This window comes from Trichosurus vulpecula, chromosome 4 (assembly GCF_011100635.1).
Source record: "Trichosurus vulpecula isolate mTriVul1 chromosome 4, mTriVul1.pri, whole genome shotgun sequence".
In the NCBI taxonomy this organism is placed as follows: Eukaryota; Metazoa; Chordata; class Mammalia; order Diprotodontia; family Phalangeridae; genus Trichosurus; species Trichosurus vulpecula.
This window is the reverse complement of record NC_050576.1, coordinates 391,155,557-391,179,106: the sequence shown is the minus strand read 5'-3', so window position 1 is coordinate 391,179,106 and position 23,550 is coordinate 391,155,557. Positions and strand designations below refer to the sequence as shown.

At 39.5% G+C, this 23,550-nt stretch overlaps 1 protein-coding gene across 6 annotated transcripts in view; it reads right to left on the bottom strand.

Moving 5' to 3' along the window:
• The window catches only part of PROZ (protein Z, vitamin K dependent plasma glycoprotein), a 37,152-nt gene extending 16,300 nt beyond the window's left edge, over positions 1–20,852 (bottom strand). The window contains exons 1-4 of one of the 6 annotated variants that reach the window (XM_036755344.1): positions 20,733–20,852; positions 19,181–19,344; positions 5,917–5,941; positions 3,764–3,889 (exon numbers count right to left, since the gene is read on the bottom strand). In XM_036755344.1, coding sequence (XP_036611239.1) covers positions 3,764–3,889; positions 5,917–5,941; positions 19,181–19,344; positions 20,733–20,841 — 424 coding nt within the window. In that variant the 5' untranslated portion in view covers positions 20,842–20,852. Of the gene's footprint in view, positions 1–3,763; positions 3,890–5,916; positions 5,942–7,136; positions 7,235–19,180; positions 19,345–20,732 lie in introns of those variants that run through there. The other 5 variants (XM_036755345.1, XM_036755346.1, XM_036755348.1 and 2 more) reach the window with 5 other exon arrangements.
• Between the last annotated feature and the right edge of the window lie 2,698 nt (positions 20,853–23,550).

The following is a 23,550-nucleotide window of genomic DNA, read 5'->3' as shown; positions in this document are numbered from 1 at the left end:
AGCTCCCTAATGGCAGAGACTGCTTCCCTTCTGCCTCTGATTTCCCATGCATTTAGGTTAGGGATTAGTTCCAGTTCTTCTGTCTCCTCTAGTACCATTACATTCTACTTCAGCTATTCAGGAAGAGCTTCACCATTATCCACTTCTTTGATCAGAAAGCCTGAGAATCTTCTGTCTGACTATAACCTCCTAACGTTCCATGTCTTTCCTCTCCTTCATCCTCAAAGCAACTTCCTATCCCTCCACCCTCTGAGCAGTTACTGTTCTTCTATGACTTTTCTTTTCGGCCTTCCCAATATTGATCCTATAGTTAACCAATTCACCAAAACCCTGTTCTCTACTCTCATATTCTCATCCCTTACCCTATAGCTGCTTAACTCCTGCTAAAATCTAGCCTTGGACTGCATCCATCATATGTTTTTCTTTACTCCTATTCAAATGCATCAGGATGGAGCTTGACTAAAACAGGCAATTGTGCTTACTAGGTACATAATGAATTGTTATCTAACTTTAACTAGGCTCTCTCTGCAGCAAGGCAATGCTTTTATAACCCTACTTCACCCCTTTTATGTGCTATGTCCTCCAGGAGAAAGTAAGCCCCTTGAGGGCAGGAATTTTTTTATATGCATTTGTGTCTGCAATGTTTATGACATTATTAATTGCTTAATAGATGCTTGTTGCCTCTCTGCCAGTGATATTGAAATGCAATTATCAAAACATTTTTTAAAAGATCAGATTCATAGTCCCAGATTAAGAACCCCTATCTGGCAGACACAACACTAGCAGCAGCTTTGTTGAGTCTTCTATTTTCAAATGCTAAAAACAAAGGCTGTTTTTTCTTTCTTACATTTCTTTTGCTTCTTTTTCTTTTCTTATAATGCCTATCTACTTCACTAAATGCTATTTTCAATCGTGATTGGTTCTACTGATGGGAGAAGGTCAGGGAAAGGACCTTGGTTTCTGAACGTCTTAAGTCCCTTTTTTTTAGTGCAGATGGGGTTAAAGTAGCCCAAAAGTCTATGTGCCTCCCCAAGACACTCACCTACTACAAGGGAATAATTTAGATCCTGGGGAAAATAGACACCTTTCAGCCATTTTTCTCTTTTTAATTCTGCCAGACCAAACAGCATAGTCACTAAAGTGAGTCATACTAGACCCTAAGTCAAGAAGACCTTAGTTCAAAACTGGCCTCAGGCAGTTAGTAGCTGCCCTCCAAAGTTACCCACTTAACCATTTCTCAGCGTAAATCAAAGGAAGGCCGACTCATTTTATTATCAGTAAGTTTCCTCAGTCAAAAATGAAGAGGCTGGATTAGATGATGTCTCAGGTGCTATTTGGCTCAAACATAATACGGTTTATCCTCTATAATTAGAAACCTAAATCTAAAGCACAAACAATTTTTCATAAACACTGACACCACAGACAATGCTCTATAGTAGAAAGGTACATGGCAGGGAGTCAGAAGACTAGTTCTAGTTCTGACTTGACTACCAACCAGTTGTGTAACTTTGGACAAGATATTTGAGTTCTCTGGATCTCAGTTTTTGCCTCTGAAAATGAGGAGGTTGGATCTCTGAGGTATGTTTCAGCTACATCATTCTGTGATCCCAAGTTCTTTTCCTTCAATAATAATAACAGCTAATATTTATATAAGCACTTTAAGGTTTGCAAAATGCTCTATACAGCTCTCATTTGGTGCTGATAACAACTCTGAGAAGTGCTATTATAATCCCTATTTTCTGAATCCACTAGGTGGATCAGTAGATAGTACTGGGCCTGGAGTCACAAAGACCCGAGTTCAAATATGGCCTCAGACACTGACTAGCTATGTGATTCTGGGCAAACCACCTCGCCCTTTTCGCTTCTGTTTTCTCATTTGTAAAATCAGCTGGCGAAGGCCATGGCAAACCACTCCAGTATCTTTGCCACAAAAACCTCATCAACGGTATGGTCCACAAGTCACGGAGAGCTGGATACAAGAAAGAACTACAACATATTCTGAATGAGAAAAGGAACCTGAGAGAGGTTAAATCACTTGCCTAGGATGTCTTGAGATAGGATTTGTTTTTCTGAATCCAAGCTCAACTTCTATCCACTGCACAACCTACCTGCCATTCCCTTCACAGATTAGTGTCAATAAATAAGTTCAGTAATAAGAAAACCTTCCGTTAAGTAACATGTAACCTTTTTTTGCTATTGTTCAGACCCGTCATTTTATTTGTTGGGGACCTCTCAGGTTGAAACTCCTTCTACAGAGGCTGATCAGCAACTGGTTTGTAACCTCTAGTCTTACCTTCTGGAGAATTACCTGGGGCACCGAGGGGTTAGGAGATTTATCCACGGCCAAAAACACAATATGTGTCAGAGGTAGGTCTTAAATTCAGAGCTTCCTGTTTCCAAAGCCAACCTTCTATTCTCTACAAAACACTGCCTCTCATCATATATCTTCCAAAAGGTTTTAATTAGCTCCACTAAAAATGTTATGCAAGGTGATGACAGTTAAGTGGCACAGTATATAGAGTGCTGAGCCTGGAGTCAGGAAGACCTGAATTAAAATCCAATCTTAGACCCCTGCTTGCTGTGTGACTCTGGACAAGTCACTTAACCCTCTTTGCCTCAGTTTCCTCATCTGTAAAATGAGCTGGAGAAAGAAATGGGAAAACAATCCAGTATGTTTGGTTTGTTTGTTTTTGGTTTTTTGGAGGGGGGGCCAGGGCAATTGGGGTTAAGTGACTTGCCCAAGATCACACAGCTAGTAAGTGTGTCAAGTGCCTGAGGTCAGATTTGAACTCAGGTCCTCCTGACTCCAGGGCTGGTGCTCTGTGCCACCTAGCTGCCCCTCACTCCAGTATCTTTGCCAAGAAAATCCCAAATGGGGTCTTGAAGCGTTGGACATGACTGAAACAACTCAACAATGAAAAAACCCAGGGTTGCCGTGGGGATCAAATGTGATAATATTTATAAAAACACTTTCCAAATTCTAAAAGGCTATTGTAAAAATGCTAGCTAGTGTTATTAGTAGAAGTAATAATTGTCAAACATATTACAGGAGACAGTTAATGGATATAATATATATGCAACCAATTTAGCACAGAAAGAGGAGTTGGAGCCAGTAGGGCTTAAGGACAAGTTTGTATTTTGACCATCCATTCAATTTGTACTTCTGGCTCTCAGTCAAATAGTGTCTTTTTTTTTGACATTGTGATGAAGTTTGATATCTATTAATGATGTTATTGTGAAATGAATATTTGTAGAGCCAAGGTTATATGGGTTATGTCTATATTTTATTTTTACCTTTGGCCCTTCCTCCATCTAAAAATAGCAATAACCACTCCCCCCATACAATATTTATAGGTACACTATATATTGAATACTCAATAATCTACAAATTTTACTCTATAAATTATATACATTTTATATAGAGTAGTGAGGACTCTGTATAACAAAAATTCACTTCTGCTTATTACTCAAGGTGACATCCAATAATCCTAGATGTCACTAAAGGAGGAACCACTTGGGTTTTGTTACAAAATGAACATAAGGCCCATTTATTAAATTGCTGATGAGCAGCCCATCTACAGTTCTGTGGAATTTCTACACTGGGAGGTCCCTACAAGGATCAAATCGCAGCTTCTGGCCGGAAAAAAGGGCCTATGACAGGAAGAGAATGAGGAAAGGAAAGGAAGTGAATTACATGTGATGTGAGAGTGTATCTGAAAATTTCATGAAAGGAACAAAATCAAGATACAGCCTTGGCTCTTACCGTATTCACAATTTGTTCCCTCATACCCTTCGAGGCAGCTGCAAATGTAGTTTCGGATGTAATCCTGGCATATTCCATTGTTCAGGCAGGGTTGGGAGACACATGGAGTGCCAGCTGTAGGAACACCTCATTAATGAAATACAGCAGGATTTAAGAACTGCAAAACATTTATGGAACGTAATTATCTATAATAAAGGGTATTGTTTCCAACCTCATTTTAGTCTCAACCTCTGCCTTAGACAACGCTTCGATGAGAGCTTCTAAAAACTGGCAACTTTAGCAAGCTTAGGTTTTGACTCTTGGTCCCACTCTCTCCACTCTCTGGATGAGGTTCTTTCAATTAGTAAGACAGCCAGAAGACATGAAGTCGAAGAGTGGAGTAGAATTAGACATGAGGGGTAATTAAGGTAACCAGATGTGAGGTCATAGCTTTAGAAATGGCAGGGACCTTCATGGCTATCTAGTTAGACATCCTCCCTCCACCCCCACCCCACTTTACAGATAAGAAAACTAAATATTAAAATCTTCAATTTTGCCCTTTTTGCCCCTGGCTCTCTTTACCCCAAATGGTATTCATTAGTATGTTTTCTTTTTCTTAACTCAATTCAACAAACATTTATCAAAAATTTACTCTGGATGGATTGGGATAGGGAGAAACTTGAGGCAGGCAGACCCACCTAATCAAGGCATGAGGTGATGGGGGCTTTCATTAGTTAGATTATAATAAAAAGCTGTTTAATTGAATTGATACTAGCCCTCCTATTCATAACTTGGGCTCCACCCTTTAAGGATTACATAAATTGAAGGACATTTTATAAGAGACTTACTCTTTTTGCCAAAAAAACAAATGTACTCTTCTGGTCAATATGTGTTTTAAAAAGTTACTTCCAGGGGCAGCTAGGTGGCGCAGTGAGTAGAGTACCAGCCCTGGAGCTGGGAGGACCTGAGTTCAAATGTGACCTCAGACACTTGGCACACTTACTAGCTGTATGACCTTGGGCAATTCATTTAACCCCAATTGCCCTGCCTTCGCCCCTCAAAAAAAAGTTACTTCCACTTGAGTTTGAGGAAAAAAAATACACTAACAATATCTTATTTAAAAAAAAATTTACTCTGTATACTGCCAGACATTGTGGATGTGAAGACAAAAAGATAGACCCTGCCCTCAAGGAGTTTACATTACATTCTTCTTTCTTTTTTTCTCTTGTTCATTTTAAAAATTCTTCCTCTGCCATATAAAACTCCTTCCTGACTCCACACTTCTTTCCTAGAGTGAGATTCTTAAATACAAAACCTCCTCAGGAACAGGCAATGCAGGGGAGAGGAAGGGGAACAAAAAGAGAACCCATGAGGCAAGTTGCCCTAGACTTAACTCCTTAGCCTGTAATAAGTTTGCTCTTTTTCTCTCTCTCTGATGACACCAAGTTGGAGGCTATATTACTAATAAATAACTGGGCTTCCTTAGGACTCCATCCATGGACACAAGATTCATCATCTTCTACCACTGTGACCACTGTTGGTGGTAAATGTATAACCATATCACCCTGCAAGTAATCTACCACCTAGATGGCTTGACTGTCTCCTCTTGAGTCATTTCTCCAAGGGTTTAAAAGATGTAGAACAGGTGTGAACTTTGTGATGCCAGTTATTTTGGAGAATACATTCCAGCAACTTTAGCATTATGTGTGGGAATCCAAGAAGTCATTGGAGAATGAAGAATTTGAGAACTAAATGCTTAGACACTCTTTGGTTCAATTCTTCAAAGTTCAGTAATTTCCCCAGTATGGGAGGAAGTTCCTTCCATTAATATAGAATGATCATTGTCTGTCATTTTCTAGGTGACCTGCAAATGGTACTTTGACCAAAAAAACTTATGGTCAATCCGAAGATGAACTTAGGAATAATGCTCTCAAATGCACTATAGAGGTGGTGAGTTATTAATGGAAAGAGCTTTGAATTTGGAGTCACAAGACTTGGGTTTTGAGTGTTAGCTCTGCAAGTAATGTGACCTAGGTTAAATCAATTCACCTATTTGGGACTAATTTTCTTTATCTCTAAGATAAGGGGGTTGGATCTCCTATGGTTCCTTTCTAGTTCTAAAATTCTATGATTCAAGTAAATATCGACAAGACAAATCAAAGAAAGCCACTTACCCATATATTGGCTCCAAAATGCATGCTGTAAGACAAAAAATTCAAATATTTAAAATGGCAGTTTTCCCCCTTTATTCTCTTTTCCACAAAAGCATTTATTTATTAAAATATGTATTGAAACATGTGCCAAAATACTAGAATGACAAAAGTAGGATTGATTTTTGGCATTCATTTGGATATTTCAAGATGCGGCAGTGAAAATGAATGTTTAACATCGTAATTTTAAAAAATTGGAATGATGAAAACTTTCATTGTTCATCCAAACATCTTGGATTCATGAAGACCACAAATGCTTGGCATTTACCTCTCCAGCTGACCACTGCCAAGTACGCTACTAGTGTGGATGAGTCCAGTTTCCTACATTCAGCAAGGGATGAGGGTAGAGACAATGTGTTATGGACAAGAGAGTTACCTCTATAACCTCTCCAACTTTTAAAGTGGCTAACAACCTCATGTCTCACTGTCTATAAAGAATATTTAATATATAAATTATATCATATACAGCATATTAATAGATTATATACTACATAATAATATATAAAGCTATTATACTCATCTTCACAAAACAACAATGGTGAAAATCTTCTTTTGCAAAAGTGCTGCTTCAAGGGAATCTGGCAAGTCTTTGGCTCTTTGATTCTATTCTTATCACCTCCTCCTCCAATTTTGTTTCTTATGCCAGGCTCTATAGCTCAGGAGCAAGGACTTTTTGGTGGTCATACACAATTACTTTGTCTCACTCAGCCTCCCTCCTGTGACTGGGACAACCCAACTCAATAAATATTAGCTAGCACTGTTGTTTGCAGATATTAGGTGCTTAATTAATGTTTGTTGAACTAATGTTTGTTCAGTTTTCTGCCTGGCAACATGTCAGTGCAATATTTTATGAACTAATTCTGCAGTTGTTCGTCCTCCTTTGGGTCTGTCGCTTTAAGGGGATCTGAACTGGCTTCTCCAGCAGGATGGTGAAATTACTATTTTGCTAGGCTGCTGAGGCTAATTTGAAGGGGAGGTAATAATCATTCCTGGGAGGACCTTCCGGGGTCACGGTTTGCAAGAATCATATGTTCAAGATGCTTAGGGGAGATGCAAAGATAGATAAAACCGGGTCTCTGTCCTCAAGCAGTTTATAATTCATTAGGGGTGATAAGTTGCACAAACCACCAGCTATTGTGCAATAAAAGATATAATGAATGTGTAACTATTTTAAGTGCCCTTACTCTTGCATGGCTGCTGTCATGGTGGTGAAATGGACAGAATGCCAGTCCTGGTGTCAGGAAGACCTGAGTTGAAATCTGGCCTCGGATTTCACTTCCTAGATGTGTGTCCCTGGGAAAGTCACTTAACCCTCTTTGCCTCAGCTTCCTTATCTGTAAAATGAACCGGAGAAGAAAATGGCAGACCTATCCAGTATCTTTGCCAAGAAAACCCTCAGTAGGGTCAAGAAGAGTCATTTATGACTGAACAACACAGAGTAGGGTCTGATTCAGAAGGCACTGAGCAGATTTCTGAATGTCCTCCAGGGGAGGTAGTGAGATTCAGCTAAAACTACAGGACTTTGGCTTTGAAAGGCAGGTGCTGTGCTATTTAAAAAGATAAAGGACTGATTTTGTCATGTAATCTACAAGGGAATTTTTGAAGGTGGGGGCAATTAGTGTGGAGTAATGTATGTGAAGACAGGTACTACTGACCCTTTAAGATGGTCTTAGAATATGACACTGCTTTACTTGCCCAGGTTGAATAGCAATTTGTGCCAGAAGGCGTTTGTTTTTATTTATTTTGTTGCCAGCGAAGACTCATGGGAAAGAGCAAACTAATTTTTAGAAAGACTCAAACCATGAGCCCTGGTATAGAGTGAGCGCATCTGTTGGCAAGACATGGTTAACGATCTGAAGACAGTGTAGACATTAGATTAAACCAGGATACATAGTCCAATTCCTTGAGTCATATGACACTTAGAAGTAGATTTATAATAATAATAATATCTGACATTTGCATAGTGCTTTAAGGTTTACAAAGTATTTTAGATATAGATACACATGTATTGCCTCATTTTATTTTCACGATAACCCTATGAGGTGGCTACCATAGGTATTATTCCTGTTTTACAGAGGAAAGACTCGGGCTCAGAAAGGTTAAATGGTTGGTAATTAGGTCACCCATCTATTAAGTGCTGGGAGTAGGATTTGACCCATGACTCTCCTAGCTCCAAGTCTTACTCTCGTTCATAGCTTCTGAGACTTCCTTTTTCCTTTATTTCTGATGGAAGAAGGGAGGTGCTGGCTGGTGATATAACTAGGCTACTATCCCCATTAAAACTGGAGACCCTTCCTCTGACTTACCTGGTTGTTCAGCTTAGGGTTAAAACTAAAGGGAAAATCCAACTTAAATACCACATCCTCTATGAAGCCATCTCTGATTCTCCCCTGGCCAATAACTCTTTTCTGTCTAGGACCCTCACATCACTTTATAATGCACTTTTCTGGTATGCTTATCACAGAGCACCATATATTATATCTATATCAGATTCTCCCACTAGACTATAAGCTTCTTGAGGGCTGGAGTCTTGTCATAGCTAAACTTGGTAATTCCCTGTAGCCAGAATGGCCTTTGTTTTCTTTGAATGACTCAGCTTACCTCATTGAGCCTCTGGACACTGTGGCTTGCTCTTCCGGGGTAGGAAGCCCAAAGAGCATTCCAGGAAGCAGACAACTTCCTGTGTGATGAGTCATGGGGCTGGCTGAGGGGAGGTGTTAACGGCTATGCTAGGGGGAGGGGCCAAGTCAAGAACCAATCGGCCCTGGTCGTTCAGGCGGTGCTTGATGATGTCAAAAAACTCTATAAGAGGGGAGAGGACAGCTTGAAGATCCTCTTTTCCTTTTCCGGTTGGAGCCAGAGACAGTTACAGCGACAGTTACAGCGACAGTTACAGCGACAGTTACAGCTACAGTTACAGCCACAGCCACAGCTGAAGCAGGAGCTGCCAGTAGCAGAGCTGACCTACGGGAGAAAGCTGAACAAAGACTTCAGGCCAGTGGGTAATCTTATTACCATAGAGGGGGAAACATGATTTTGCTTTACGCAATCATGCTTCTCTGTAGCCTCCTGGTTACTCTTTCAAGGCGTACTTATTGGGCCTGGAAGCTTTTGATCAATATATCAAAATGGGGTTGCTGGTTCATGGGTTGGTTACTGTGGAGCCTAAATAAATGTTTTGATTCTTCTGCCTTCTACTTTGAGAGTTTCTTATATCCGGCGGTTCCGAACCTTTCAGACATGTTTATGATCCTCTTTGAGATTATAAACTCTGCCCTCCTAATACATTTGGCGACGAGGATGGGATCGCTAGGTATAAGATCTCTATTTAGAAGCAGAACAATTCCAGAGGAAGAGATGAATATCCCAGGATGGGAGGATCCATTTTATTCCTCCCTAGCAAAAGAATTGGCTAAAAAAGCTGGACCCTGTGAAAACTGGGAACCAAGGCTACGGAGAGGAGATCCTAGGGATTTGGAAAAGTGTTTACGAGAAGTTGGGATTCAGTCGGGGGCATCACTATCTAGGCAAAGCTGGATGGTGTTATCAGCCTACCGGCTAGTATACGAAAGATTGAGATTAAGTGAAAGACATGGGGGCACTCCTACCCCACAGGAAGAAGGGGAATCTCAGATAGCAGGAGACCAAACTGACTCAAATGAGAACTTTTCTATTAATGTGGCTAAGAGCAACAGGAGACCAAAAAAGCCCAGAGTGCATTTCAACCCAGCCCAGAAAGAGCCTGACTGCCTGCTTCGTCCTAGCCATGGTGGCAGAGGAAGTGAGTGGGAGGAAAATGAGACAATGTTAGGGGCTGAGGCACAAAACACTACTGGGGTTCAGGATGTGCCTCACACAGAGCATAGGAGATGGTTAAATGATCAGACAAGGGCTCGACCCATACAAAGGAGGAAGACAGAAACCCGAGGTGAAGATTCAGTTACAAGGGAAATTCAGGAAGATTTCTCACCGCAAGAGGTCACAGATATTTTGAGTAGATTCAGCCAAAGAATAGGAGAACCATTGATATCTTGGATGGTAAGACTCAGTGATCAAGGGGCCAGTGGAATATCAGTAGATAGGACAGACTGCATGAGATTCATAGGTATCAGCCATGATCCTCTAGTTCAACAAGCTTTTAGGGAACATCATCAGCAAGGAGATGGTGATAGCAGGACTACTCTGTTGGCATTAGCCGCTGTGGGATGCAATAAGAGATATGCTACTGATTCTATGTGGCCCACTGAGCACAGACCCTGGTATTCACTTAGAGATTGTATCATGAGACTAAAGGAGGAGGTAATGAAGACTGCCATTATGATAGGAACCTCAGACAAATATTACAATGATCCAATGGAACTGCCTCATAGGAATTTAATAATTAGGACAGCTCCCCCTGCTTATAAACAACTAATTTTGAATTTATTACTTGGAGAAGTAGGGAGCCGTCTTACAACAGTGATAAATAAGATTTTACAGTTACATGACTTAGGTGACTGGGGAAGGGATAGATCTCCTCGAGAGAGAAGAGTGAATAACCAGCAAACTTGGCGCCAAAGGAGAGTAACAAGGAAAGAAATGTTTACTGCTTTATTGAGAGCAGGGGTAGGTTTTGAAATGATAGATGGAATTCCAACCAATGAATTATACAGAATGTATAGAGGACTTGATAACACGAGAGATAGGGAAATAAGAACTGCTCCTGCAAATACTACAGATGTTGAACCTTCAAACCCAAGTGAATCATATGAAAGGGAATACTAGGGAACAGGCCGAGCCCCAGTCCAAATTAAGGAAATACACAGGCTGGATTGTAGACCTCACATTAACTTGACCATATATTGGAAAAATGGGTCAAGTACGGTAACTGAGGCATTAATAGATACTGGGGCCGAGGCCACCCTTATTTATGGAAATCCAGACAAGTTCAGCCATGGAACTCCTATTACCATTACAGGACTAGGAGGGACTGAAATATCAGCCAGGCAAGTTAAATTAATGATGAAAATTGGACAGTTGCCCAAGAAAGAATATAGTGTGGTTATTGTGCCTATTCCCGAATACATCATTGGAATAGACATATTGAAGGGTATGACCTTAAATTTACCCGAAGGGAAATACCAATTTGCTGTGAGGAAAATGGGCATTAATGCAGTCTTAGTGGGGAAAATCAAGATGGATCCAATCACTTTGCCCGAACCTTCTAAAATAATTACTTTGAGGCAATATCGTGTGCCAGGTGGGCAAGATGAAATTGCCAACACTATAAGAGAATGTGTTGAGGCAGGAGTGTTAGTCCCTACAACTACTCAATGGAACAACCCTGTCTGGCCAGTCCGAAAGTCAGATGGAACATGGAGGATGACAGTAGATTATAGACAGCTGAACAAAGTGACTCCTCCCTTGTATGCTGCTGTCCCAGACACGGTTACTTTAATAGAGAGAATACAAAAACGTGAAGGGACTTGGTATGCAGTTATTGATTTGGCCAATGCCTTCTTTACAATCCCAATAGACCCCAAGCAATGGAATCAGTTTGCTTTTACTTGGCAAGGCCGACAGTATACATTTACACGCCTGCCGCAAGGATATATTCATAGCCCAACTATTTGCCACAGGATTGTAGCTGAACATTTGGATGAATTAAAGTTACCTGGTGTACAGCTTACACATTACATAGATGACATCATGATACAGGGAAAGAATATAAAGGAGGTGGAGGAGAGTTTAGTATTATTAATTGACCATATGAAAAGCAAAGGATGGGAAATCAACCCCGCAAAGGTTCAAGGGCCAGCTCAAACTGTAAAATTCTTGGGGATACAGTGGAATAGAGGACTGCGAGAAATTCTCCCACAAGCTCGACAAAAAATCCAGGATTTTCCCACCCCTACCAATAAGAAAGAGGCCCAAAAGTTCATAGGGCTGTTTGGTTATTGGAGACACCACATCCCACATTTGGGACAGATTTTAAAACCCTTGTATAAAGTCACCAGAAAGAAATATGAATTTGACTGGGGACTTGAACAAAGTAGAGCTTTTGAGGAAGCAAAGGCTGCTATTCAATTAGCTCTAGACTTATGGCCTATGCAAAATGGGCCAGTGGAGTTACAAGTGACTGTACAAGATGACTATGCAAATTGGAGTCTGTGGCAAAAACAACAAAGCCGAAGTGTACCTTTAGGCTTTTGGTCAAGGAAACTGCCCTCATCTGGAGTGCAATATACACCTTTTGAGAAGCAGCTGTTAGCTGCATATTGGGCTTTAGTAGAAACTGAGCAACTAACTCTGGGTCATGAAGTGGTATTAAGGCCTGGAATTCCAATTATGACTTGGGTAATGAGTACCCCAGCTTCTCACAGAATTGGACATGCACAAGAGGCAAGCATAATCAAATGGAAGTGGTATATTCAGAATAGGTCCAGAGCAGGCAAAAATGGAGTTTCTGCTCTACATGAATCTGTGGCGAACATTGATACTGAGAGCAATGAAAAGCCCCTTGAATCTAAGCAACAGATGGTACCATCCTTAGTGAAATGGAATAATGGATATGACGGACTAAATGAAGAACAGAAGAAACATGCTTGGTTTACTGATGGGACAGCAAAATATTTAGGACAGAAGAGACATTGGAAAGCAGTAGCCTATAACCCCTGTACAAGGAGAACTCTGGAAAGTTCTGGGATAGGTGGAAGTAGCCAATATGCTGAACTGATGGCAGTGCATCAGGCCATCAGAGCAGAGAAAGGAGGACAATGTCATATATTTACTGACTCGTGGGCGGTAGCTAATGGATTAGCTACGTGGATGCCTATATGGAGGAATCAGAATTGGGAGATTCATGGCAAACAAGTTTGGGGTAAAGAGTTATGGGAAAATATATGGGACATGTCTTTGGTTACAGATCTGTCAGTTTTTCATGTTGATGCTCATGCAACCCTGACCACACCAGAACGTGAGTACAATGCACATGCGGATCGACTAGCAAAGATTGCTACTGAATGTATTGTCCCTACTCCGACTCCAACTGATGACCCAGCCTTAGCAAGATGGGTCCACCAGACTGCTGGCCATTTAGGGGTCCAGGCCACCCATCGATGGGCACAGGATCGAGGTATCAGTATTTCTCATGCGTTGTTAAAACAAATAACAGAGGAGTGTTGTATATGCCAATTAGAAAAAGAACGAACTTTTCCTAGGATAGTTACTGGAGAAATAGCAAGGGGAAAAGTTCCAGCCCAAATTTGGCAGATAGATTATATTGGCCCACTACCCCAGGATAAAGGATGTAAATATGTATGTACGTGTGTTGACACCTATTCAGGTGTACTAGTGGCTTGTCCTTATAAAGACGCAACTCAGAAAAACACCTGTAAAACTCTAGATATTGTAAGTTTATATTATGGAACCCCAATGCAGATTCAAAGTGACAATGGGTCACATTTCAAGGGCAAAGAAGTGAAAAGATATTGTGTGTTGAATAATATAGAATGGATATATCATATTCCATATTACCCACAAGCATCTGGGCTAATTGAAAGAATGAATGGATTGTTGAAAGAACAGCTGAGAAAATTAAGCTCAAATAATTCATATCGACATTGGAAGGATAATTTGTCTATTGCCTTACGTAATTTGAATAATAGGCCCTTAGGGGGGAGTACACCTCTAGCCAGAATGATGACCCCAAATCTGCAGATCAGAGAACAGCAAACATGTGAGATCCAAAACATTGAATTTTGGACTGTGAGGGAAGATGTCCCACTACCAAGTCCAGGAACACCTGGTTCAGCAGGATATGATTTACATTGTATAGAGAATTTTAGGTTAAATAGGAAAGAGATAAGAAAAACCCCTACTGGAGTATGTATGAGAATCCCCAAGAATCATCTTGGACGGATATTACCTAAACCAGGATTAGCGGCTCAAGGAATACATGTATTGGCTGGAGTGATAGATTCTAATTATCAAAAAGAAATTGTTGTGACACTCCAGAATATGGGTAAAAAACCTGTACAATTTTGTAGAAATGATAGGATGGTTCAAGTCATTATTATCCCCTGTGAAAAAATACCCTTTGTGAAAACTGACCCTCCTCCCAAAATAACTACTAGAGGGGCAAAAGGGTCTTGCTCCATTGATAGAATAAAGTCAGGAGCTAAGGTATGGGTAAAACGGAAGCCAGATGATATTCCAAAGGCTGCAGAAGTTATAGCCCATGGGAAGGACAACACTGTAACAGTTGTCTATTCAGGGGAAAATAATTACCAAATCGTACCCCTGAACCATATATTTTACCGTGAATAGGTTATAATAATAGATTCATAGACTCCACAGGTATGGCTGATGCTGGTAAATGCCATAAGCCACTCAGAGGAAAGGTAACTTTGTGTGATTAACGGATGAAAACTTGTACATTTGGGGAAAGGATGGGAGGACAATCTTAGTCTCTATCTAGGGTGGGATCCTCTTGGCTTCCTCATTATGTTCCTTTTGAAAAGAAACATTTCCCACCTGAGTTTGGCTCTGATGTTGGATCTTTGCATAACTGAAATCTCAACCAAACTTGAGATGATTTTATTTGAAGAATTATAGTCCATACTTGTCTATTCTTTTTGTCCTTTGTTTTGGCTAACCTTGTTGCTAGTTTTGTTTCCTTCAGGCTTAAGCACCCTGCACTTTCCGGTGACTGCCTAAGCATGTAGCATTCTTGGAATTCCTGCCAGCTCGTTAAAGAAATGACCTCTGGAATGGGACTTTTTGGGGGCAGGGCCATCTCTACATCCAATTTCAGCATGAAGAAGCTATGGAAAATGAGACCTTCACCCCTCACCCCAAGATTTTGAGCCCCAATCGTTCAAGGGGGGTGGAAATGATGATAGTGTTCTGTTTACTTATTTTGTGTTATCCTTGCTGTGTTGTTTTATTGTTATGATATTATTGATCCTATGTAATGGATACAAGGATTTAGGGGTGGACATTTGAATTATTAATAATTATTTTGGGGATGATTGATTGAAGAGATTATCTTGCTGGGACCTAGGGGTGGATCACATTTGAATCGTAAACCAATATTTAGGAATGTCACCAAATGATATGTTTTGCTTTATAATGAATGATATGTTTTAGTTTCCTTTGTAATTGGATCACAATGTATGTTCTAGGATACATGGCTGATTAGATTATGTATCCTATAACAAGGGGTGGAGTGTAGCCAGAATGGCCTTTGTTTTCTTTGAATGACTCAGCTTACCTCATTGAGCCTCTGGACACTGTGGCTTGCTCTTCCGGGGCAGGAAGCCCAAAGAGCATTCCAGGAAGCAGACAACTTCCTGTGTGATGAGTCATGGGGCTGGCTGAGGGGAGGTGTTAACGGCTATGCTAGGGGGAGGGGCCAAGTCAAGAACCAATCGGCCCTGGTCGTTCAGGCGGTGCTTGATGATGTCAAAAAACTCTATAAGAGGGGAGAGGACAGCTTGAAGATCCTCTTTTCCTTTTCCGGTTGGAGCCAGAGACAGTTACAGCGACAGTTACAGCGACAGTTACAGCGACAGTTACAGCTACAGTTACAGCCACAGCCACAGCTGAAGCAGGAGCTGCCAGTAGCAGAGCTGACCTACGGGAGAAAGCTGAACAAAGACTTCAGGCCAGTGGGTAATCTTATTACCATAGAGGGGGAAACATGATTTTGCTTTACGCAATCATGCTTCTCTGTAGCCTCCTGGTTACTCTTTCAAGGCGTACTTATTGGGCCTGGAAGCTTTTGATCAATATATCAAAATGGGGTTGCTGGTTCATGGGTTGGTTACTGTGGTTACTAAATAAATGTTTTGATTCTTCTGCCTTCTACTTTGAGAGTTTCTTATATCCGGCGGTTCCGAACCTTTCAGACATGTTTATGATCCTCTTTGAGATTATAAACTCTGCCCTCCTAATACATTCCCCTAGTGCCTGCACTATGCTCTATATACAACAGACATTTAATATATAGTTGTTGACCTGAATTGGAGTAATCTATAGCCCTTTGAAAAAAAATCCCAAGAAATGTTGTGAATTCCAGAATTAATGATTAAATTTCATAGATGGGCCTCGTCTGTGGGGGAAGAAAGACTTTCTAGTAGCCTAGGATAAATATTAGGATAAAACCCTAATTCAACTCTCATAAAGGGCATTTCAAGTTAGGAAAGCCATTAAAAACCTGCTCCCCTCCCCCAACCCAGCTATTGGTAATGGACTTAATTTGGACACCTGATTGGCTTCAGTTCTGACCTTGCAGACTCTTGAATTCAAGCAATCCACCACACCAAATCAGTAAGGTAATATTTTTTACTACGTATAGCAAAAAACATTCATTCTTAAACATAAGATTATAAAAGTCAAAACAGACATTTTTTATAATGTAAAGTTAAAAAAACCTTTGCACAAGTTAGTCATTACAGTTAGAATCAAAATAAAAGACATTATGGGAAAGAAATATTTGCAGTAAATATCTCTAATAAAAGTTTGACCTTCAAAATCTATAGGGAACTGGTACAAATATGTATGATCAAGAGATATACTCAAATGTATGAACAATTTTCAAAGGAAGAAACACAAGTTCACAACTATCATCTGAAAAAATTTTAAATCACGAGAAATCACCAGGGAGATACTCAAATTCAGTTGTGAAGCAGCTGAACATAATTTGTTCCTTTTATTAGTATCCTAGCAACAACTGAGAGGGATGGGGAAAGAGCAACACCGCGACACCTCAAAGAAAAATGATAGCAGTGGGTTTTGGGGTTTGGTTTTTTTTTGTTTTTAAGCTACTAAAAAATAGAAGACTCTGGGTGTGGAACATTATGTATGCTATGTTAACATGCTGATTGGTTATGGTGAACTGCTCCATTCCCCTATTTCTTTTAAAAACCGTTGTTAGAAAAAATAACTCTCTGGGTGAGGGTGGGGTATAGATGGAAATTAAAATTATTTAAAAACAAACCAATTAAAAAATAAAAAATGAAGGTGGGCACTAGGCCCTTCGTTTAAAAACGAGTGGCATATAGGCTTCTTCTAATGAGTCAATTTGAGTCACTCTACCCCACTTCAAACCTCGGGTCCCCCATCTGTAAAATGAAGGGGTTAAGTCGTCTAGAAATTCTTTCTGCAGAAGGATGCACAGCATCCAGTTCTAACCCCTGCTAGGAGAGCATTGTTATGTTTTCATCAGGAGCACCAACACCAAATGCTATAAATCAGGGCTTGATTTATTGTTCTATTGGTTCAATTTTTAAAAAAGTGTTAATAAGGCAGATTAAGTTTAAAAGTGTGTGGGTATATCCCCCTCGCCCAAGCTGTTGTTGTTTTTCAGTCACTTTGTGACCACATTTGGGGTTTTCTTGGCAAAGATCTGGGAGTGGTTTGCCATTTCCTTTTCCAGATCGTTTTACAAATGAGGAAACTGAGGCAAAGAGGGTTAAATGACTTGTCCAGGGTTACGCAGTTAGTATGTGTCTGGGGCCAGATTTGAACTCACGAAGATGAGCCTGTTGTTTAACATTTATCCCTACATTCCTCCTTTTATATCTCTGATCCTATTTGCTTAGGGTTTTGAATATATTAAATTCCTTCAAAAGAAGTTTGTTCCTAGCTCTTCAGTGCCAGCAAAGTCCTTCAGGAAGTCTGACTGAGATTTGAACCTGCAATTGTTTCTTTAGAACTTAACAGTGATTTAATGGTATAAAAACAACCACAAAGTTTCATCTTGCTCTGAATACTGACATTAAGATCTCTTTCCCCACTTAGTACCTGACACATAGTAAGGTGCTTAATAAATGTTTATTACTCGATGTGTATGTATGTATATGGTGTGGTGTGTGTGTGTGTGTGTGTGTGTGTGCGTGACACACACACACATACGCTATCTCCCTTGGCCCCTTTGGGGCAAGGACCGATTCATTTTGTCTTTGTATCCCCAGGACCTAACACAGTGGGTACTTAGTGGGTGCCTAATAAATGCTTGTTGATTAATAGATGAATGGAACTGGAGGAAAAAAGGTAGACTGACAACTAGGGTTAAATGAGAGATACTTTAAAAAAATACACATAATTTAAATGCCAGAGAATTGTATTCTCTATGGTACGTAGTGTTTTTGTTTGTTTTTGCTTTTTGTTTTGAGGGAGTCTATTTTGGTAATAAATCAAGTTACCTGAATCATAGTGAAGCCAGAGAGACTCCAGAGAAGAGCACAGCGCATGGGACACAGTTTTAGAACACAGAGAACAAGTTTTCAAACCTTCATAGGGCACACCAATGCCTTGTTCCTGCCTTTGCTTTATGAAATTTTGGTAGGAAATACGAGTTGCAAATATATGGGGCCCCTTCCAAGGGAAGTCAGAGTGGTACACTATAAATTTCTCATAACCACAAGTCAACACAGCCCACTTCAGATGAGTTCACAGCTTATGGACATGTAAGGGAGTCCAGAACACTTGGAAAATTGTTAAAGCAAACTTTGTAGTCACAGATGGAAACCTTTATTCAGAATGAACTGTTAAAATAGTTTTCTCAGGACTATACAGTAGTAAAAATGCAAAATGTCAATTAAGTATTTTATCATTAACAACTAAAAATGTTCTCACCTTATACCCTAACTAAGCTAACCTTACTGTTCCTGTCTTCCAGTGAACTAGGGAGTTGTTTCAAGTGGATATGCCCCTGACTTGGACTATTTCCAATGCATACCTGGTCACATGTGTCAAGGCAATATAACTAATCCAAATAGTAAATCATGATGAAATTTTTATGTAGGATGCTAGTCCTAAGAAAGGTTATTTTGTTCTCAAAAATGGGTTGACCTTTTTGAGACAAGTAGGCCTTTCTGTTAAATATATTAATTTCTAACATAGCAGGGGAAAATCTCTTGCTGTGCATGATGTCTAAAGCTAACCTGATGCCGCTAACTTGCCAAGTTTGGAAGAAACATTGCTATATTAGAGGAGACTTGGACGTCCTCTCTCCATATGCATTTATGATGAGTGTGATTTTGTGGTTGACCTAATTAAAAGTTAGGGTCTCAAGCACAGATCCTAGGGTAATTCACCTAATAATTTGTTGGCGTAGTGGAAGGAAATGTTATTCCTTTTAAAATATCTAACTAATTAAATTTTGTTCCTTTGAGATGTGAAATTTCTGCAAGACAGCAAAAGGTGAAATGATTAGAAATGGGGAAAAAAATGTAGTACATACAGTCTTTTCATTGTTTTCAAACACTTCCCTCGCTTCTTCATAAACACATTTTTCTTCAAAGCATTCTCTTTCCAAATTTCCCTTTAAAATCTCCTCCACAATAAAGGATCTGGCACGTTTCGTTCTTACTATAACTTCATTTGCCTTAGAAGCCGGCCAAAATACTAGAAAGCAGGGCGAGAAAGTAGGTGAGGTCAACACTTAGAGATCATCCAAGAATTGTTAGATCTCGTCTTTTCAAAACGTCCAGGATATATGGATGTTTTGAAAATAATAGAAAATCCTAGAGCTAATTGACATTTGTGCTAATGCAAATACCTTTTTCTTTCATTTAAGTTCATTTTTCCACTAAAGAAAGGTGAATCTGTACTAAAACATGATATGAATTTGAAATACCAAGGAAATATTTCTGACTCTGATACTAACTAGCTTTGTGACCTTGGGTGAGTCTCATAAAATTTTGCTTTGAAACCATTTTTGTAATTTAGTACAATTAGTATAACTTTATTTTTTATATTTTCTTTTCAAAGCGGGCCTCAGTTTTCACATCTGTAAGATGAGGGGTCTGGACTAGATCTATCATTTGAAGTTTTTTCCTCTTTTATTTATGAACTCAACAAGGATTGACATTTCAATAAGCAAAAACTGAAAAGTGGATTGTATATATGAAGCTATGTACTTCTCTTAAACTTCTCTTAACATATAGATTTTATATGTATTCATTTAATTTAACAAGATAGTAACAAAGCTTGTCTGTGTCCTTCTGAATTTTCTTCTTTACTCTTTTGTATATTTTTAAAGTGTTTTCCTTAACTATTTTCTTTTTCTTAGATTACCTGGTAAGATTTTTTACTTCTAACATCCTATAATTCTATTTTCTGTGAAATATAGATATATTTAATTTCTTGATAAATATGAAATGTATAATCAGAGATTTGTAATCTAGAAGATGGCTGTTATCTTATAATCAGTGTCATTTTATTTCGAATGAGAAGATTCTAATCACTTGACTTATTGAAAATATTTAATCGTTTTGGTGAACATAAGACCTTATTTCTCCGTTTGCTTTTCAAAGTTAATAAATTGACTGTGAATATATTGGTTTCTCCTTTCCCTCTCCTTTCTTCTTTTCATTTGCTTCTCTTCTTCATTTTGTTATTGCAGAAAAGCATACTTATCTCTCTGACCATAGGCTCAGGTAAGTTCAGTAATTATAAATCAGATGAGAAAGTGTCTTAGACCATTTGGGAGAGAGGGGAAAAGGGCAGGTTGTAAAGAAAAATATGATTTTTACACTGCTCAGGCTACCAGTAGACAGGATTCCAGATCATTTAGTTTCACCAACTTTAACGGGGATTTCAGTGAAATTGATATGGAAGGGAAAGGAGGGAAAAAAAGGATCCTTGTAGCAATGAAAAAAAGACAGTGTCCTGACTAATTTGCTCCCTGAAAAATAACCGCCACCTCTCAGATCTGCTTCTGGGTTGTCTCAAAAAAGCCATCAGAACAAAGGCAAATGAAGATAGTAATACCGTAGAATCAAACATCCTACCTGACTGTTCTGACTGATGGAGAGAGAAGGTAAGGAAACATAACTGGAGCATCCAAAAGCAACCCGCCATTCTGATAGTCCAGGCTAGTCCGATGGAGTCCAGCTGCATATTGAAGTGTCTTTCAGGAGAGTTGAGCAAATAAAGAAAGTTCAAAGTTCAAAGTTCACTGCCATGGGGGTGGGAGGGAATGAGGGAGGAAGGAAAGAAGACTGTTGCTGCTGCAGGATGATCAGCCAGTAATCTCTTTACTCTCTCAGTCACTTATTCAGCACGTGTGGACCTTTGTTTATATGGACCAGGCAGTCCCTTGGATCACTCTCTCTTTGGTTCATTTTGCTCCCATCCAGAACCTCTGGAAAATCTAAGAATACTGCTTAAATCTAGCTCATGTCTAGGTCTTCACAGATGGGGGTAAAAGGGTCCCCAACCTCCATGCAAACACTAATGTGACAATATATATATTGAGAACAGGACAGCTCTTCATTCTGTCTCACAGAAAACATATAAAGGCCTCACAGTAATCTGTAAACAATCAATGCAATCCATTCTCTTTGGCGAATCCTTTATTACCATAACATCCTCTAATCTTCTAAACTCAAAATACAATTTCGCGGGTTGGACTGTTCTCAGAAGAGCAATATACTTTCTTCTTTTTTCTTTTTCTTTTGGTAAATAGTATTTAATTTTTTTCAATTACGTGTAAAGATAGTTTTCAACATTTGCTTTTTATAAAATTTTGAGTTTCAAATTTTTCTCCTCCCTCCCCAAGATGGCAAGCAACCTGATATAGGTTATACATGTGCAATCATGTTAAACATATTTCCACATTAGCCATGTTGTGAAAGAAGAAACAAATCAAAAGGGAAAAACCAAAGAAAGTGAAAATAGTATCTGCATTCAGACTTCATCAGTTGTTTCTGTAGATGTAGATAGCATTTTTCCATTATAAGTCCTTTGGAATCATCTTGAATCATTGTGTCACTGAGAAGAGCAAAGTTTATCCTAGTTGATCATCACACTATATTGCTGTTAATGTGTACAGTGTTCTCCTGGTTCTGCTCATTTCACTCAGCTTCAGTTCATGTAAGTCTTTCTAGGTTTTTCTGAAATCTGCCTGCTCATCATTTCTTATAGCACAATAGTATTTTGTTACATTCATATTCCACAACTTGTTGAGCCATTCCCCAGTTGATGGGTATCCCTTCAGTTTCCAATTTTTTGCCACCACAAAAAGAGCTGCTATAAATATTTTTGTACATGTAGGTCCTTTTTCCTTTTTTATGACCTCTTTGGGAAACAGATCGTAATGATATTGCTGGACCAAAGGGTATGCACAGTTTGATAAAAAGAGCGCTGTACTTGAAACTGTGAGACCAACGACTCCTCTGACATATTGGTGAGTCCCATTATCACCCCTAGAGACTCAAACAGACATCCAACCTTAGGATACTACTTTGAGGATGCAGACTCTTAGCATAGTGCCTGGCACATAGTAGGTAATTAATAAATGTTTATTGACCAACTCCCCCCAAAAAGAAGACAAACCAGAAGTTGCCAATCAACTCCTTTCCCATTAGATTTGTAAATCTGTATAACTCAGTCACCGCAGAAGGCAAAACCTAGGTCTTTGTGTCTATCATGTTGCGGTTTCATTCCTTGCTTATCTTCTAGATCCAGGAGCCATATACTTAGTCCTCCACTTCTTCCCTCTAATCTTGACCTACAAAACCCAGGAATATTCTTTTCTCTTACATGAGTCTGGGTTGCAGAATCCTTATTTCTTCTAGGGAGCTTCAAGTCCTTCCTTCCTTTCTTGAGTTCAGTCTTCCTTTCTATTTCCAACCATACCCTTATACGTGTTATCTCCTAAAAAAACCCATTGTGTCCCAGTTTAATCAACCTCCTCAACTCCTATGATCTCCATCTCACCATAGCCAGAAATGGCCATAATCTTGATCATTACCACCCACAAGCATTCTACCTCTACAATCCATAACTCTGAAATTTCTTTATTTGAATGATTTTTTTTAAAAAGGGAGAGATCATTAGAATCTTGGAGGATACTGGAGATGATAGGCTCAAGGGCACAAGGGTTAGCATCATCAAGAAGGAGTCTGATGTCTGAGACTGGAGCAAATGAGGAAAGGAGGGGTATGACTATGAGTGATTTAAAGTGTAAAATTGTGAAGAAAAGTGAGCTTGTGATAGATTGTCTCAATTCTTTCAGTGAGATATGAGACAAGGAAAGGGGGATATGTGGCTTGAGAAGATAAAAGGTTTGAAACTACTATGGGAAGTATAGTACAGTAGAGAGTACCATGGGAAGTAGAAGTACAGTAGAGAACTGATCATGGAAGACTAAAAGGATCGATGTGCATCAGCCAGGTCCCTGTTGAGATAACAAAAGATAAGTATGTGATAGATCCAGTCAGTATAGTTAAATTATTACTACAGTATTCATCAGTGTGCAATGTGAAAAAGAGAAGGCAGAAAGGTTAATCCAGGGTTGGAATCTGAAAAGAGATAAGTGACAAGACAAACTGGGGGAAAAAGGATTCAAAGATAGAGGAGAGCATAAAACCTAACTGCTTCACCAAACCATCAAAATTCTGCAGTGGTGTGGACAGAGAATGAGTTTGAGGAGTGCAGTGAAAGGGAGAATTAGAAAAAATAGGAAGTTATGGTCAAATAAATTGTTGTTTGTTCTTTGTTCTCAAGGAGACATCAGGAGGGCGATGTCTTCATTTGCAAGTGAATTGGATTTAAGTGAGGCAGAGCTGTGCAAAGTCATCAGCCTCACTCTCTCCTCCAGAGTCA